Source organism: Cherax quadricarinatus, chromosome 37 (assembly GCF_038502225.1).
Source record: "Cherax quadricarinatus isolate ZL_2023a chromosome 37, ASM3850222v1, whole genome shotgun sequence".
NCBI lineage: Eukaryota > Metazoa > Arthropoda > Malacostraca > Decapoda > Parastacidae > Cherax > Cherax quadricarinatus.
The window spans coordinates 9,473,553-9,492,492 of record NC_091328.1 but is presented as its reverse complement, the minus strand read 5'-3'; the positions used below and the strand labels follow the sequence as shown (position 1 = coordinate 9,492,492).

The 18,940-nt window shown below is 39.8% G+C and overlaps 1 protein-coding gene across 4 annotated transcripts in view; it reads right to left on the bottom strand.

Moving 5' to 3' along the window:
* Positions 1-18,940, bottom strand: part of LOC128702238 (glutamine amidotransferase-like class 1 domain-containing protein 3, mitochondrial) — a 69,903-nt gene that overhangs the window by 37,670 nt on the left and 13,293 nt on the right. For all 4 annotated transcript variants that reach the window (XM_053796434.2, XM_053796427.2, XM_053796419.2 and 1 more), the window contains one exon: positions 8,538-8,614. In XM_053796434.2, coding sequence (XP_053652409.1) covers positions 8,538-8,614 — 77 coding nt within the window. The remainder of the gene's footprint in view (positions 1-8,537; positions 8,615-18,940) is intronic.

Sequence of the window (18,940 nt, the reverse complement as noted above, 5' to 3'; positions counted from 1 at the left end):
CTCTGGTTAACCCTTTGACTGTCGCAGGCCCCTTTCTGAAACTGTCATTCTATGTCGATAAATTTTTGGAAAAAAAAAAAAAAAAGAAAGATTTTTTCTTATGAAATGATAGAGAATCTTTTCCCAATGGTAATGACACCAAAAGTATGAAAATTGGTCGAAAACTCACAGAATTACGTTCCCGCGAAGTTAGCGGTCTCGGCGACATATGTATCGGCGATTTCACTGACTCTGAGCCATTTTTAGCCAATTCCGTTGTTCCAAGTGACCAAACTCATAACTATTTCTTTAGAACTCCATTTTATCTATCAGTTGAGTACAAGAAACCACCAATTTACCAATTTGAACTACCCAATAAAGTGGTCAGAAATTGGCAATTTGGCCAATTTCACAAATTAAAAAAGATGCCAATTTCAAAATAGGGTCCAGAATAAACAATGTAGACATTCTTGGTACTAAAATAACATATCCTCTGTTCATTAGTCACGTCTCTAGGCCCCTCTTATATTACTATTGCTTTCTATTTTGATTTTTTATTCATACAAAAAAAATACAAAATTTACTGGTATGCAAACTACTGCATTATTGTAAAAATGGTATAAATAATATAAGTGCACTAGTGAAAGAATATTAGACTCCCCAGTTGACGTGTATTGGACATGTGGTGTGATTTGCTTACTCCTGAACATTGGTAAAAATCGAACATTTCCGCTACTTTGAGCTCAATTTTAACCCTTTGGGGTTTTTTGTCGTACTAGTACGTCTTACGCGTAGGGGTTTTTGACGTACTAGTACTCATAAATTCTAGCGGCCTCAAATCTAGTGGGAGAAAGCTGGTAGGCCTTCATTTGAAAGAATGGGTCTATGTGGTCAGTGTGCACAGTCTAAAAAAAATCCTGCAGCACACAGTGCATAATGAGAAAAAAAAAACTTTTACCATTTTTTTTTAATAAATCAGCGACTTTGCAGTGTATTTTCGTATGGTATTTATTGTTGTATTCTAGTTTTCTTGGTTTCATTTTATAGAATGGAATACATATTACAGAAATTGAGATGATTTTGACTGGTTTTACAAAGAAAGGTGCCTTGAAATTGAGCTCAAAGTAGCAGAAATGTTCGATTTTTGCCAAAGTTCAAAAGTAAACAAATCGTGCCAAGCGTGCAATACACGTCAACTGGTGAGTCTAATATTCTTTCACAAGTGCACCAATAATATTTATACCATTTTTTACACTAATGCAGTAGTCTGCATAACAGTAAATCTTATATTTTTTGTGAAAATAAAAATTCAAAGTGGAAAGCAAAAGAATATAAGAGGGGCCTTGAGACATGACTTATGACTAGAGGAAATGTCATTTTAGTGCCAGGAATGTCTTTCTTGTTTATTCTGGACCCTATTCGGAAATTGGCATCTTTTGAAATTTGTGTGAAATTGGCAAAATTACTAAATTCTGACCACTGTACTGGATAGTAGAATTTCATAAATGAATGGTTTCTTGCACCCATTCGATAGAAAAAATGGAGTTCTATCGAAATATTCATGTTTTTTGTCGACTAGTACAGTGAAATTGGCCGAAAATGGGGCTCAAAGTGGGCAAAATCGCCGATGCGTAAACATCGCCGAGACCGCTAACTTTGAGAGAGCATAATTCCGTAAGTTTTCTATCAAATTTCAAACTTTTGGTGTCTTTATGATCGGGAAAAGATTCTCTATCTTTTCATAAGAGAAAATAATTTTTTTTTTTTTTAAATTTGGCCGACCCTGAGAACGAGTTTTGGAGAGGGCCTGTCGACCCTCAAAGGGTTAAGGTCGTTTTCATTGTGAAAGTAATCTAAATCATCTCTATTTCTGTAATATGTTTTCCATTTTATCACTTGAGACCATGAAAACGAAAATACAATGATAAATACTATACGAAAATACACCTCAAAGTCGGCGTTTTAATCCAAAAAAACGGTCAGTTTTTTTTTTCTCATTACGCACACTGTGCTGCAGGATTTTTTTTTTATGTGGTGCACACTGACCACACAGACCCATTCTCTCACATGTGGGCCTACCAGCTTTCTCCCGCTTGATTTGAAGCCACTAGAATTTTCGCGTATTAATACGTCAGAAACAGTGGCGCGTAAGACGTATATATACGGCGTAAACAGTCAAAGGGTTAATGGCAGTGTCTGTGACCATGACGTTAGGACAATGCTGATAAAGGGTATGAGAAATTGCAAGACCCTGCCTACATTCTTCTTCCTTAGATTAAAATCAGTGCCTCCCATTTCCCAGGTGCTGTATGGCCCCTATGGATTTAGCACTTCATACAGAATAATAATAATAAAGACAAAAATAATAATAGTAATAATAATAATACTGACAATGGAAATGACAAAAATAATATAAAATAATAATGAATGGGTCTGAACTATGAATATGCAAGAATATGTAGGAACTATGAATACAAGAAAACATAAGAATATAAGAAAGAAGGAACACTGCAACAGGCCTACTGGCCTATGCAAGGCAGCTCCAATTCTCGTACCGGCTTAAGCCAATGCCTTAACCTAGTGAGGTCAGACACGTCACTTAAGGGAGGAGCAGTGCATTCGGCCTAGTAGTACAAGCCAGTCAGGTCCAGCTCACACCCACCCACACCCACTCATGTATTTATCCAACCTATTTTTAAAACTACACAATGTAGGTAGTAGGTTGGTAGACAGCAACCACCCAGGGAAGTACTACTGTCCTGCCAGATGACTGTGAAACAGAAACCTGTAACTGTTTTGCATGATGGTAGGATTGCTGGTTTCTTTTTCTGTCTCATAAACACGCTAGATAACAGGGATATCTTGCTACTCCTACTTACACTTTGGTCACACTTCACAGACACGCACATGCATATATATATACATACATCTAGGTTTTTCTCCTTTTTCTAAATAGCTCTTGTTCTTCTTTATTTCTTCTATTGTCCATGGGGAAGTGGAAAAGAATCTTTCCTCCGTAAGCCATGCGTGTCGTATGAGGCGACTAAAATGCCGGGAGCAATGGGCTAGTAACCCCTTCTCCTGTAGACATTTACTAAAAAAGAGAAGAAGAAAACCTTTATAAAACTGGGATGCTTGAATGTGCGTGGATGTAGTGCAGATGACAAGAAACAGATGATTGCTGATGTTATGAATGAAAAGAAGTTGGATGTCCTGGCCCTAAGCGAAACAAAGCTGAAGGGGGTAGGGGAGTTTCGGTGGGGGGAAATAAATGGGATTAAATCTGGAGTATCTGAGAGAGTTAGAGCAAAGGAAGGGGTAGCAGTAATATTGAAGGATCAGTTATGGAAGGAGAAAAGAGAATATGAATGTGTAAATTCAAGAATTATGTGGATTAAAGTAAAGGTTGGATGCGAAAAGTGGGTCATAATAAGCGTGTATGCACCTGGAGAAGAGAGGAATGTAGAGGAGAGAGAGAGAGAGAGAGATTTTGGGAGATGTTAAGTGAATGTATAGGAGCCTTTGAACCAAATGAAAGAGTAATTGTGGTAGGGGACCTGAATGCTAAAGTAGGAGAAACTTTTAGAGAGGGTGTGGTAGGTAAGTTTGGGGTGCCAGGTGTAAATGAAAATGGGAGCCCTTTGATTGAACTTTGTATAGAAAGGGGTTTAGTTATAGGTAATACATATTTTAAGAAAAAGAAGATAAATAAGTATACAAGATATGATGTAGGGCGAAATGATAGTAGTTTGTTGGATTATGTATTGGTAGATAAAAGACTGTTGAGTAGACTTCAGGATGTACATGTTTATAGAGGGACCACAGATATATCAGATCACTTTCTAGTTGTAGCTACACTGAGAGTAAAAGGTAGATGGGATACAAGGAGAATAGAAGCATCAGGGAAGAGAGAGGTGAAGGTTTATAAACTAAAAGAGGAGGCAGTTAGGGTAAGATATAAACAGCTATTGGAGGATAGATGGGCTAATGAGAGCATAGGCAATGGGGTCGAAGAGGTATGGGGTAGGTTTAAAAATGTAGTGTTAGAGTGTTCAGCAGAAGTTTGTGGTTACAGGAAAGTGGGTGCGGGAGGGAAGAAGAGCGATTGGTGGAATGATGATGTAAAGAGAGTAGTAAGGGAGAAAAAGTTAGCATATGAGAAGTTTTTACAAAGTACAAGTGATGCAAGGAGGGAAGAGTATATGGAGAAAAAGAGAGAGGTTAAGAGAGTGGTGAAGCAATGTAAAAAGAGAGCAAATGAGAGAGTGGGTGAGATGTTATCAACAAATTTTGTTGAAAATAAGAAAAAGTTTTGGAGTGAGATAAACAAGTTAAGGAAGCCTAGAGAACAAATGGATTTGTCAGTGAAAAATAGGAGAGGAGAGTTATTAAATGGAGAGTTAGAGGTATTGGGAAGATGAAGGGAATATTTTGAGGAATTGTTAAATGTTGATGAAGATAGGGAAGCTGTGATTTCGTGTATAGGGCAAGGAGGAATAACATCTTGTAGGAGTGAGGAAGAGCCAGTTGTGAGTGTGGGGGAAGTTCGTGAGGCAGTAGGTAAAATGAAAGGGGGTAAGGCAGCCGGGATTGATGGGATAAAGGTAGAAATGTTAAAAGCAGGTGGGGATATAGTTTTGGAGTGGTTGGTGCAATTATTTAATAAATGTATGGAAGAGGGTAAGGTACCTAGGGATTGGCAGAGAGCATGCATAGTTCCTTTGTATAAAGGCAAAGGGGACAAAAGAGAGTGCAAAAATTATAGGGGGATAAGTCTGTTGAGTATACCTGGTAAAGTGTATGGTAGAGTTATTATTGAAAGAATTAAGAGTAAGACGGAGAATAGGATAGCAGATGAACAAGGAGGCTTTAGGAAAGGTAGGGGGTGTGTGGACCAGGTGTTCACAGTGAAACATATAAGTGAACAGTATTTAGATAAGGCTAAAGAGGTCTTTGTGGCATTTATGGATTTGGAAAAGGCGAATGACAGGGTGGATAGGGGGGCAATGTGGCAGATGTTGCAGGTGTATGGTGTGGGAGGTAGGTTACTGAAAGCAGTGAAGAGTTTTTATGAGGATAGTGAGGCTCAAGTTAGAGTATGTAGGAAGGAGGGAAATTATTTCCCAGTAAAAGTAGGCCTTAGACAAGGATGTGTGATGTCACCGTGGTTGTTTAATATATTTATAGATGGGGTTGTAAGAGAAGTAAATGCGAGGGTCTTGGCAAGAGGCGTGGAGTTAAAAGATAAAGAATCACACAAAGTGGGAGTTGTCCCAGTTGCTCTTTGCTGATGACACTGTGCTCTTGGGAGATTCTGAAGAGAAGCTGCAGAGATTGGTGGATGAATTTGGTAGGGTGTGCAAAAGAAGAAAATTAAAAGTGAATACAGGAAAGAGTAAGGTAATGAGGATAACAAAAAGATTAGGTGATGAAAGATTGGATATCAGATTGGAGGGAGAGAGTATGGAGGAGGTGAATGTATTCAGATATTTGGGAGTGGACGTGTCAGTGGATGGGTCTATGAAAGATGAGGTGAATCATAGAATTGATGAGTGGAAAAGGGTGAGTGGTGCACTTAGGAGTCTGTGGAGACAAAGAACTTTGTCCTTGGAGGCAAAGAGGGGAATGTATGAGAGTATAGTTTTACCAATGCTCTTATATGGGTGTGAAGCATGGGTGATGAATGTTGCAGCGAGGAGAAGGCTGGAGGCAGTGGAGATGTCATGTCTGAGGGCAATGTGTAGTGTGAATATAATGTAGAGAATTCATAGTTTGGAAGTTAGGAGGAGGTGCAGGATTACCAAAACTGTTGTCCAGAGGGCTGAGGAAGGGTTGCTGAGGTGGTTCGGACATGTAGAGAGAATGGAGCGAAACAGAGTGACTTCAAGAGTGTATCAGTCTGTAGTGGAAGGAAGAAAGGGGTAGGGGTTGGCCTAGGAAAGGTTGGAGGGAGGGGGTAAAGGAGGTTTTGTGTGCGAGGGGCTTGGACTTCCAGCAGGCATGCGTGAGCATGTTTGATAGGAACGAATGGAGACAAATGGTTTTTAATACTTGACGTGCTGTTGGAGTGTGAGCAAAGTAACATTTATGAAGGGATTCAGGGAAACCGGCAGGCCGGACTTGAGTCCTGGACATGGGAAGTACAGTGCCTGCACTCTGAAGGAGGGGTGTTAATGTTGCAGTTTAAAAACTGTAGTGTAAAGCACCCTTCTGGCAAGACAGTGATGAAGTGAATGATGGTGAAAGTTTTTCTTTTTCGGGCCACCCTGCCTTGGTGGGAATCGGCCAGTGTGATAATAATAATAATAAAAAAAAAGTCTTAGCATCTATGACGGTACTCGGGAGTTTTTTCCAGTCATCTACAACTCTTACCAAACCAGTGCTTTCCTAAGTCCTTCCTGAATCTGAATTTTTCCAATTTAAAGCCATTGCTGCGAGTCCTGTCTATGTTAGATATTTTTAGCACGCTATTTACATCCCCTTTATTAATTCCTGTTTTCCATTTATACACCTCAATCATATCCCCCCTAATTCTATGCCTTTCTAGAGAGTGCAGGTTCAGGGCCCTCAGCCTATCCTCATAGGGAAGATTTCTGATACATGGGATCAACTTTGTCATCCTCCTTTGTAAGTTTTCCAGTGCATTTATAACCATTCTGTAATACGGTGACCAAAACTGTACAGCATAATCTAAATGAGGCCTAACCAAAGATATATAGAGTTGAAGAACAACCTGAGGACTCCTATTATTTATACTTCTTGCTATGAAGCCAAGGATTCTGTTAGCTTTATTGCAAACACTAATACACTGTTGTCTTGGTTTTAGACTACTACTAACCAGAACTCCTAAATCCTTTTCGCAATCCGTAATATTAAAATCTACATTATTTAGTTCATATGTGGCATGGTTATTTTCCTGTCCAACATTTAGAACTTGGCATTTGTCTATATTAAGCTGCATCTGCCACTTCTCCGACCACTGCATCAGTCTATTCAAATCATCCTGGAGTGCTCTAATGTCCTCATTAGAATGAACTGGACGGCCTATTTTGGTGTCATCAGCAAATTTGCTTATGTCGCTATTTATTCCCTCATATACGTATGTCGTTTATGTAGATTGTGAACAACAAGGGGCCCAACACTGACCCCTGTGGAACACCGCTTGTGACGTGCCCCCATTCCGATTTCTCCCCATTTATGCAAATTCTCTGCTGCCTATTCGTCAACCATGCCCCTACCCATGAAAAAAATTTCTCCTCCTATTCCGTGTTCCTTAAGTTTCCTCAATAGCCTCTGATGTGGAACTCTATCGAAAGCCTTACTGAAGTCCATATACACAATATCATATTCAATACCATGATCTGCTTCCTCAAATACCTCAGTGAAGAAAGTTAGTAAATTCGTAAGACAGGAATACCCCTTTGTAAAACTGTGCTGAGATTCATTAATCAATTTATGCCTTTCGAGATGGCTACGAATTGCTTCGGCAATTATTGATTCCATAAATTTTCCCACTATGGAGGTAAGGCTTATTTGTCTATAGTTCGAAGCTAAGGACCTGTCACCTGCCTTGTAAATAGGTATTACATTTGCCCTTTTCCACTCGTCAGGCACTATGCCAGTTTGAAGTGACACTGAAAAGAATAGCCAAAGGTATGCTAAGTTCCCTTGAATCCCAGAATGTCCAGCAATCCAGCTAAAGGTAATCTTTGCCTCCATTGGTAATGAGGCATAGCCAGTATCAAATCCAAAGAAGATATGCTAGTAATCAGAGTTGTAGATTGTTTTCCTTCAAGAAAGGGACAAGAAAAAGGTTAGGGGGTCATTTCGATAATAGTAACCAAGTCTAGCCACAAATGATAATTAAACTCCAGCGTACATATTCCATCTTCAAAATGCGTTTCAAATCTGGTCTCCAGACGATGGAATGAGAGAAGGGGTTGCAGCCCCCCTTATGTTGCTCATCCCCTGTTGGAGACAAATTTCTAAGAGTCCACCACCACTAATCACAAATGATACATTACATGCACAGGTGTAAAATGAATTCTGCACATAGATGGAGAAAATCATTATCACTGGTTGAAGCCCCATTACACAAAGTATCTAACTTACACTCAAAATTAAACATTCACAATTACAAATGGAGAACACAGAAACCAATTAAAGTTTTACGATTGATGAGCTGCAATATAAAGGTGTGTGAAACACCAATATCTTCTGTACTATTACTTTCTATAATAAAAAATCGGCAAGAGGCTTGACGAACCATGACACTGCTATATCCCCATGCAAACTGCTATGACTAGTAAAACAAATGAGTTCAGACCACTGGGATAGCCTAGGGTGGCAGAGAAAATGGGATTCTTTTAGTAGAAGAAACAAAAGGAGACATATACAAGTGAAAATTGGTAGTCATGTCTGAACCTGGTATTTTAGAGATGCAACAAATATAAATACAACTTATAGACTGTGATAGCTTCGGAAGTTTTCATGCTTTAAAACCTTAGAATTATAGGCCTTATCATACTGTATCTGACATACTGAATTGGTGGTCTTACCTTTTCAACTGTATTTGCTCCCAAAGCCTTAGCAGCCTCAATCGAACCTGCATATGGCCACTTTCCCGACCCATCATCTGGCACAAAAAAAAAGTGACAAATTACATCCTTTAATGAAGTCCACCTTATACAGTATAGTTCTTCAGATAATATAATGATATATAATCATATCTTTATTTACTACAAGTACATGTACATGATATACAGGCCTAGCTGACATCAATGACATACTACTACATAGAAAGCCACTTGATATGCTCAGCATTTTGGGCAAATTAGGCGTTTTGTCCCAGGATGCGACCCACACCAGTCGACTAACACCCAGGTACCTATTACTACTGATGGGTGAACAGAGACAGCAGGCGTCTTATGGAAACACATCCCTAATGTTTTCCAGCTATACCAGAGGAGGTTCGAACTCCAGACTTCAGTGCGTGAGCCGAGTGTGCTAGCGATCGAGCTACAGGACACATTACAAAATTTATCAATAAGTATAATAAAGCGCTGCAGCAGGGAAACTGTCATACTGTGCTAAAAATACTTAGTTTGTTATGCACTCTAGTCACTGCAAGATTTTTACAGTTTTACAAATGGAATGCAAAGAAAATCTGTTAGGTCTACAAACAACACACAACAGACCCAACAAATGGACAGACAAAATTTTAAAGAAATCCTCATTGCAACAAATGGTACATGTATTTTTCAAGTTAATGTAATAAATTTAGTCAGAATATGTCTCTCTTATATCCATGGGGAAGTGGAATAAGAATCTTTCCTCCGTAAGCCAAGCGTGTTGTAAAAGTCAACTAAAATGCCAAGAACAATGGGCTAGTAACCCCTTTTCCTGTAAAGATTACTAAAAAGAATAAGAAGAATAAAATTGTCAAAGTGGGAAGTCTGAATGTGCGTGGATGTTGTGTAAATGATAAGAAAGAGATGATAGTGGATGTTATGAATGAGAAGAAGCTGGATGTCCTGGCTTTAAGTGAAACAAAGCTGAAGGGGGAGGGAGAGTTTCAATGGAGAGGAATAAATGGGATTAGGTGAGGGGTTTCAAATAGTTAGAGCTAAAGAAGGAGTAGCAATAATGTTGAAGGATACGCTACGGCAGGAAAAGAGGGACTATAAATGTATTAATTCAAGGATTATGTGGAGTAAAATAGATTGAATGTGAAAAGTGGGTTATAATAAGCGTGTATGTACCTGGAGAAGAGAGAAGTGTAGAGGAGAGAGATTTTGGGAAATGTTGAGTGAATGCGTGGGGAGTTTTGAATCAAGTGTGAGTAATGGTGGTTGGGGATTTCAATGCTAAAGTGGGTAAAAATGTTATGGAGGGAGTAGTAGGTAAATTTGGGGTGCCAGGGGTAAATGTAAATGGGGAGCCTTTAATTGAGATATGTGTAGAAAGAGATTTGGTAATAAGTAATACATATTTTATGAAAAAGAGGATAAATAAATATACAAGGTATGATGTAGCACATAATGAGAGTAGTTTATTAGATTATGTATTGGTGGATAAAAGGTTGATGAGTAGGCTCCAGGATGTACATGTTTATAGGGGGGCAACTGATATAACGGATCATTATTTAGTTGTAGCTACAGTTAGAGTAAGAGGTAGATGGGAAAAGAGGAAGGTGGCAACAACAAGTAAGAGGGAGGTGAAAGTGTATAAACTAAGGAAGGAGGAAGTTCAGGTGAGATATAAGCGACTATTGGCAGAAAGGTGGGCTAGTGCAAAGATGAGTAGTTGGGGGGGTTGAGGGTTGGAATAGTTTTAAAAATGCAGTATTAGAATGTGGGGCAGAAGTTTGTGGTTATAGGAGGGTGGGGGCAGGAGGAAAGAGGAGTGATTGGTGGAATGATGAAGTAAAGGGTGTGATAAAAGAGAAAAAGGTAGCTTATGAGAGGTTTTTACAAAGCAGAAGTGTTATAAGAAGAGCAGAGTATATGGAGAGTAAAAGAAAGGTGAAGAGAGTGGTGAGAGAGTGCAAAAGGAGAGCAGATGAAAGAGTGGGAGAGGCACTGTCAAGAAATTTTAATGAAAATAAGAAAAAATTTTGGAGTGAGTTAAACAAGTTAAGAAAGCCTAGGGAAAGTATGGATTTGTCAGTTAAAAACAGAGTAGGGGAGTTAGTAGATGGGGAGATTAGGTAGATGTCGAGAATATTTTGAGGAACTTTTAAATGTTAAGGAAGAAAGAGAGGCAGTAATTTCATGCACTGGTCAGGGAGGTATACCATCTTTTAGGAGTGAAGAAGAGCAGAGTGTAAGTGTGGGGGAGGTACGTGAGGCATTACGTAGAATGAAAGGGGGTAAAGCAGCTGGAACTGATGGGATCATGACAGAAATGTTAAAAGCAGGGGGGGGGGGATATAGTGTTGGAGTGGTTGGTACTTTTGTTTAATAAATGTATGAAAGAGGGGAAGGTACCTAGGGATTGGCAGAGAGCATGTATAGTCCCTTTATATAAAGGGAAAGGGGACAAAATAGACTGTAAAAATTATAGAGGAATAAGTTTACTGAGTATACCAGGAAAAGTGTATGGTAGGGTTATAATTGAAAGAATTAGAGGTAAGACAGAATGTAGGATTGTGGATGAGCAAGGAGGTTTCAGAGTGGGTAGGGGATGTGTAGATCAAGTGTTTACATTGAAGCATATATGTGAACAGTATTTAGATAAAGGTAGGGAAGTTTTTATTGCATTTATGGATTTAGAAAAGGCGTATGACAGAGTGGATAGAGCAGCAATGTGGCAGATGTTGCAAGTATATGGAATAGGTGGTAAGTTATTAAATGCTGTAAAGAGTTTTTATGAGGATAATGAGGCTCAGGTTAGGGTGTGTAGAAGAGAGGGAGACTACTTCCCGGTAAAAGTAGGTCTTAGACAGGGATGTGTAATGTCACCATGGTTGTTTAATATATTTATAGATGGGGTTGTAAAGGAAGTAAATGCTAGGGTGTTCGGGAGAGGGGTGGGATTAAATTTTGGGGAATCAAATTCAAAATGGGAATTGACACAGTTACTTTTTGCTGATGATACTGTGCTTATGGGAGATTCTAAAGAAAAATTGCAAAGGTTAGTGGATGAGTTTGGGAATGTGTGTAAAGGTAGAAAGTTGAAAGTGAACATAGAAAAGAGTAAGGTGATGAGGGTATCAAATTATTTAGATAAAGAAAAATTGGATATCAAACTGGGGAGGAGGAGTATGGAAGAAGTGAATGTTTTCAGATACTTGGGAGTAGACGTGTCGGCGGATGGATTTATGAAGGATGAGGTTAATCATAGAATTGATGAGGGAAAAAAGGCGAGTGGTGCGTTGAGGTATATGTGGAGTCAAAAAACGTTATCTATGGAGGCAAAGAAGGGAATGTATGAAAGTATAGTACCAACACTCTTATATGGGTGTGAAGCTTGGGTGGTAAATGCAGCAGCGAGGAGACGGTTGGAGGTAGTGGAGATGTCCTGTTTAAGGGCAATGTGTGGTGTAAATATTATGCAGAAAATTCGAAGTGTGGAAATTAGGAGAAGGTGTGGAGTTAATAAAAGTATTAGTCAGAGGGCAGAAGAGGGGTTGTTGAGGTGGTTTGGTCATTTAGAGAGAATGGATCAAAGTAGAATGACATGGAAAGCATATAAATCTATAGGGGAAGGAAGGAGGGGTAGGGGTCGTCCTCGAAAGGGTTGGAGAGAGGGGGTAAAGGAGGTTTTGTGGGCAAGGGGCTTGGACTTCCAGCAAGAGTGTGTGAGCGTGTTAGATAGGAGTGAATGGAGACGAATGGTACTTGGGACCTGACGATCTGTTGGAGTGTGAGCAGGGTAATATTTAGTGAAGGGATTCAGGGAAACCGGTTATTTTCATATAGTCGGACTTGAGTCCTGGAAATGGGAAGTACAATGCTTGCACTTTAAAGGAGGGGTTTGGGATATTGGCAGTTTGGAGGGATATGTTGTGTATCTTTATATGTGTATGCTTCTAAACTGTTGTATTCTAAGCACCTCTGCAAAAACAGTGATAATGTGTGAGTGTGGTGAAAGTGTTGAATGATGATGAAAGTATTTTCTTTTTGGGGATTTTCTTTCTTTTTTGGGTCACCCTGCCTCGGTGGGAGACGGCCGATTTGTTGGGAAAAAAACAAAAAAAAATGTCTCTTTGTATAGTTCCTTTATATAAAGGGAAGGGGGACAACAGAGACTAAAAATTATAGGGGAATAAGTTTACTGAGTATACCAGGTAAAGTGTATGGTAGGGTTATTATTGAAAGAATTAGAGGTTAGACAGAGCAGGATTGCAGATGAATAAGGAGGCTTTAGAATGGGTAAGGGATATGTAGATCAAGTGTTCACATTGAAGCATATATGTGAACAATATTTTGATAAAGATAGGGAAGTTTTCATTGCACTTGTGCATTTAAAAAAAGGCATACGATAGGATGGATAGGGGAACAATGTGACAGATGTTGCAAGTGTATGGAATAGGTAGCAAGTTGCTTAACCCTCTGCGGGTCGAGAGGCCCTCCTTTATTCTAGGTAGTAGGATGGTAGACACCAACTGCCTAGGGAGGTACTACCGTCCTGCCAAGTGAGTGTAAAACAAACCTGTACTGGTTTTAAATGAAGGTAGGATTGCTGGTGTCTTTTTTCTGTCTCATAAACATGCAAGACTTCAGGTACATCTTGCTACTTCTACTTACACTTAGGTCACACTACACATATATGTAGATGTATATATACTATACACACCCCTCTGGGTTTTCTTCTATTTTCTTACTAGTTCTTGTTCTTGTTTATTTCCTCTTACCTCCATGGGGAAGTTTAACAGAATTCTTTCTCTGTAAACCATGCGTGTTGTAAGAGGCGACTAAAATACTGGGAGCAAGGGGCTAGTAACCCCTTCTCCTGTATAAATTACTGAATTTAAAAAGAGAAACTTTAGTTTTTCTTTTTGGGCCACCCTGCCTTGGTGGGATACAGCCAGTTTGTTGAAAGTAGTAAACCATAGAACTGATAAAGAAAAAAAGGTGAGTGGTGTGTTGAGGTATCTGTGGAGACAAAAAGCGTTATCCATGGAGGCAAAGAAGGGAATGTATGAGAGTATAGTGGTACCAACACTCTTATATGGATGTTAAGCATGGGTTGTAAATGCTGCAGCATGAAGGTTGGAGGCAGTGGAGATATCGTGTCTAAGGGCAATATGTGGTGTAAATATTATGGTCATTTAGAGAGGATGAATTAACGTAGACATGGAGAGTATAAATCTGTAGGGAAAGGAAGGCAGGGTAGGGGTCATCCTAGGAAAGGTTGGAGAGTGGGAGGTGAAGGAGATTTTGTGGGTGAGTGGCTTGGACGCCCAGCAAGTATGTGTGAGCATGTTAGATAGGAGTGAATGGAGATGAATGGTTTTAGAGACAGAGGCGTCTCTAGAGTTGGTGTCACCCGGGACAGAATCATTGGTGTCACCCCCATGAAATCCAAGGGCAGGGAGGATGGGGGTAGTAAACTCCAGTTACATCACTGCTGAATGACCAGTGACTAACGTTTAGCAATGAGAACGTTTAAAGACAATAAACCGAACTTTATTAATGATAAAATAAATAATTGTAGTAATATTGAGGAAATATAAACTCATGGTTGTTTAATATATTTATAGATGGGGTTGTAAAAGAAGTAAATGCTAGGGTGTTCGGGAGAGGGGTGGGATTAAATTATGGGGAATCAAACTCAAAATGGGAACTGACACAGTTACTTTTTGCTGATGATACTGTGCTTATGGGAGATTCTAAAGAAAAATGGCAAAGGTTAGTAGATGAGTTTGATAATGTGTGTAAAGGTAGAAAGTTGAAAGTGAACATAGAAAAGAGTAAGGTGATGAGGGTATCAAATGATTTAGATAAAGAAAAATTGGATATCAAATTGGGGAGGAGGAGTATGGAAGAAGTGAATGTTTTCAGATACTTGGGAGTTGACGTGTCGGCGGATGGATTTATGAAGGATGAGGTTAATCATAGAATTGATGAAGGAAAAAAGGCGAGTGGTGCGTTGAGGTATATGTGGAGTCAAAAAACGTTATCTATGGAGGCAAAGAAGGGAATGTATGAAGGTATAGTAGTACCAACACTCTTATATGGATGTGAAGCTTGGGTGGTAAATGCAGCAGCGAGGAGACGGTTGGAGGTAGTGGAGATGTCCTGTTTAAGGGCAATGTGTGGTGTAAATATTATGCAGAAAATTCGAAGTGTGGAAATTAGGAGAAGGTGTGGAGTTAATAAAAGCATTAGTCAGAGGGCAGAAGAGGGGTTGTTGAGGTGGTTTGGTCATTTAGAGAGAATGGATCAAAGTAGAATGACATGGAAAGCATATACAGTGGACCCCCGCATAGCGATATTAATCCGTGCAAGAGAGCTCATTGTTATGCGAAATTATCGTTATGCGAATGAATTTTCCCCATAAGAAATAATGGAAATCAAATTAATCCGTGCAAGACACCCCAAAGTATGAAAAAAAAAAATTTTTTCCACATGAAATATTAATTTTAATACACACAAACTGAAAAAGGCATGCAAAATTACATGACACTTACTTTTATTGAAGATCTGGTGATGATTGATGGGATGGGAGGAGGAGAGAGTGTTAGTGTTTAGAAGGGGAATCCCCTTCCATTAAGACTTGAGGTGTCAAGTCCTTTTCTGGGGTTACTTCTCTTCTTCTTTTAATGCCACTAGGACCAGCTTCAGAGTCACTGGAGTTTTGTCGCACAACATATCTGTCCATAGTGGCCTGTACCTCTCGTTCCTTTATGACTTCCCTAAAGTGTTTCACAACATTGTCAGTGTAATAGTCACCAGCACGGCTTGCAATAGCTGTGTGAGGGTGATTTTCATCCATGAAGGTTTGCACTTCAAGCCACTTTGCACAGATTTCCTTAATCTTTGTAGTAGGCAATTTCTTCAATTTCTCTCTCCCCTCCTTCGAACCAGTTTCCTCAGGTCTGGCCTCTTGCTGTTGAAGCTGATCTATCAGCTCATCAGTGGTTAGTTCTTCATTGTCCTCCTCCACCAACTCTTCCACATCATCCCCACTAACCTCCAACCCCAAGGACTTTCCCAATGCCATAATGGATTCCTCAACTGGCATAGGATTCTCAGGGTTAGCCTGAAACCCTTCAAAATCCCTTTGGTCTACACATTCTGGCCACAGTTTCTTCCAAGCAGAGTTCAAGGTCCTCTTAGTCACTCCCTCCCAAGCCTTACCTATAAGGTTTACACAATTGAGGATATTAAAGTGATCTCTCCAAAACTCTCTTAGAGTCAGTTGAGTTTCTGAGGTCACTACAAAGCACCTTTCAAACAGAGCTTTTGTGTACAGATTTTTGAAGTTTGCAATAACCTGCTGGTCCATGGGCTGCAGGAGAGGAGTGGTATTAGGAGGCAAAAACTTCACCTTAATGAATTTCATGTCCCCATAAAGTCGCTCTGCCACGTCTGTAGGATGACCAGGGGCATTGTCTAACACCAGGAGGCACTTAAGTTCTAATTTCTTTTCAGTTAGGTAATCTTTCACATTGGGGGCAAATGCATGGTGTAACCAGTCATAGAAAAAGTCCCTAGTGACCCATGCCTTACTGTTTGCCCTCCACAGCACACACAAATTTTCCTTGAGGACATTCTTTTGCCTGAATGGTCTGGGAGTTTCAGAGTGATACACTAATAAAGGCTTCACTTTGCAATCACCAGTAGCATTGGAACACATCAACAGAGTAAGCCTGTCTTTCATAGGCTTATGTCCTGGGAGTGCCTTTTCCTCCTGAGTAATGTAGGTCCTGCTTGGCATTTTCTTCCAAAACAGGCCTGTTTCGTCACAATTAAACACTTGTTCAGGTTTCAGTCCTTCAGTTTCTATGTACTCCTTGAATTCCTGCACATATTTTTCAGCTGCTTTGTGGTCCGAACTGGCAGCCTCACCATGCCTTATCACACTATGTATGCCACTATGCCTCTTAAATCTCTCAAACCAACCTTTGCTGGCCTTAAATTCACTCACATCATCACTAGTTGCAGGCATTTTTTTAATTAAATCCTCATGCAACTTCCTAGCCTTTTCACTTATGATCACTTGAGAGATGCTATCTCCTGCTATCTGTTTCTCATTTATCCACACCAATAACAGTTTCTCAACATCTTCCATCACTTGCGATCTCTGTTTCGAAAACACAGTTAAACCTTTGGCAAGAACAGCTTCCTTGATTGCCTTTTTGTTGCCCACAATAGTAGCGATGGTTGATTGGGGTTTACTATACAACCTGGCCAGCTCGGAGACACGCACTCCACTTTCATACTTATCAATGATCTCTTTCTTCATCTCTATAGTAATTCTCACCCTTATTCCTGTAGGGTTGGCACTAGAAGCTTTCTTGGGGCCCATGGTCACTTATTTTGCAGATAAAATCACCAGAAACACTGTAATAATACGAAATGTTCCGATTGTATGCTTGGATGTTACCGCGGAGGCTGGCTGGTAAACAATGCCACCGGCGGAACATGTGAGGCTGGCTAAGGGCACACATTAGACGCGTCTCGGACGAACAGCGTTGAGCGGGTTTTTTAGCGGTATGCGAGGCAAAATCTTGGCGATAAAATGTAGCGGTATGCGGATTTAACGTTATGTGATGCCAACGGTATGCGGGGGTCCACTGTAAATCTAAAGAGGAAGGAAGGAGGGGTAGGGGTCGTCCTCAAAAGGGTTGGAAAGAGGGGGTAAAGGAGGTTTTGTGGGCGAGGGGCTTGGACTTCCAGCAAGCGTGCATGAGCGTGTTAGATAGGAGTGAATGGAGACGAATGATACTTGGGACCTGACGATCTGTTGGAGTGTGAGCAGGGTAATATTTAGTGAAGGGATTCAGGGAAACCGGTTATTTTCATATAGTCGGACTTGAGTCCTGGAAATGGGAAGTACAATGCCTGCACTTTAAAGGAGGGGTTTGGGATATTGGCAGTTTGGAGGGGTATGTTATGTATCTTTATACGTATATGCTTCTAAACTGTTGTATTCTGAGCACCTCTGCAAAAGCAGTGATAATGTGTGAGTGTGGTGAAAGTGTTGAATGATGATGAAAGTATTTTCTTTTTGGGGATTTTCTTTCTTTTTTGGGTCACCCTGCCTCGGTGGGAGATGGCCGACTTGTTGAGAAAAAAAAAAAAAAAAATAAACTCAAATACCACTTTTAGTATAGCCAACAGATCCTACATTTATTCATCTTCAACAACGAAAAAAAAAATTTAAAAATGAAGAAAAACACTAGTTCTGATTTAACCTTGAGTACAGGTAACTATCTCAAAAATATCTGATATTTCATTTCCTTGCCTTCAATCCTGCAAAATCATCTATCACATCATCAAAATCAATGATTTTCCCTATACAGGCCTGTTTGTACTTGTAATCCTATAATAGGCTATATAGAAACGAAGAATTTTTCTCTTAGGTTGCTGCAGCATAGTTTTGGTCATTAGTGTCACCTTTACAGGCTCTATGGTGTCACCCGGGGTGCCCCCCCCTTACGACTCCTCTGTTTAGAGACCTGATGAGCTGTTGGAGTGTGAGCAGGGTAATATTTTGTGATGGGATTCAGGGAAACCAGTTAGCCAGACTTGAGTCCTGGAGGTGGGAAGTACAATGCCTGCTCTTTAAAGGAGGTGTTTGGGACACTGGCAGTTTGGAGGGACATCTACAATGTCATATCTGAGAGCCTCTGCAAAGACAGTGATTATGTATGAATGATGGTGAAAGTGTTGAATGATGAAAGTTTTTTTCTTTCATTTTGGGTTTGTCTTTCTTTTTGGGTCACCCTGCCTCAGTGGGAAACGGTTGACATGTTGAAAAAAAAAAAAAAGTATTAGGTCTCCATGGGGAAGTGGAACAGAATTCTTTCTCCTTAAGCCATGCATGTTGTAAGAGGCGACTAAAATGCTGGGAGCAAGGGGCTAGCAACCCCTTCTCCTTTATACATTACTAAATTTAAAAAGAGAAACTCATTTTTCTTTTTAGGTCACCCTGCCTCACTGGGATAGGGCCAGTTTGTTGAAAAAAAAAAAATGTCTATTTGGGTATACCAAGCTGGGTATACCAGAGCCTATCATACATATCCTTGTACACAAAATTAAACTGTAAATAATTATCTGCTAGACTTGCATAATCAGGTATCCTAACTATTAGTAATGCATATCATTCCTTTCCCTTTTTTGCCTCCAGAGATATTCTTTCTTTCTACAGAAGCCTTGATATATAAGCTAACTTTTTTCCTCCTTGTCTATTTTATCATTTACCACATCTTTCACAGATCCAAATATTGAAACATTTATACTTCCTCCATACTTATAGTCTCAACTGTTAAGTCTATATCATTACAAAA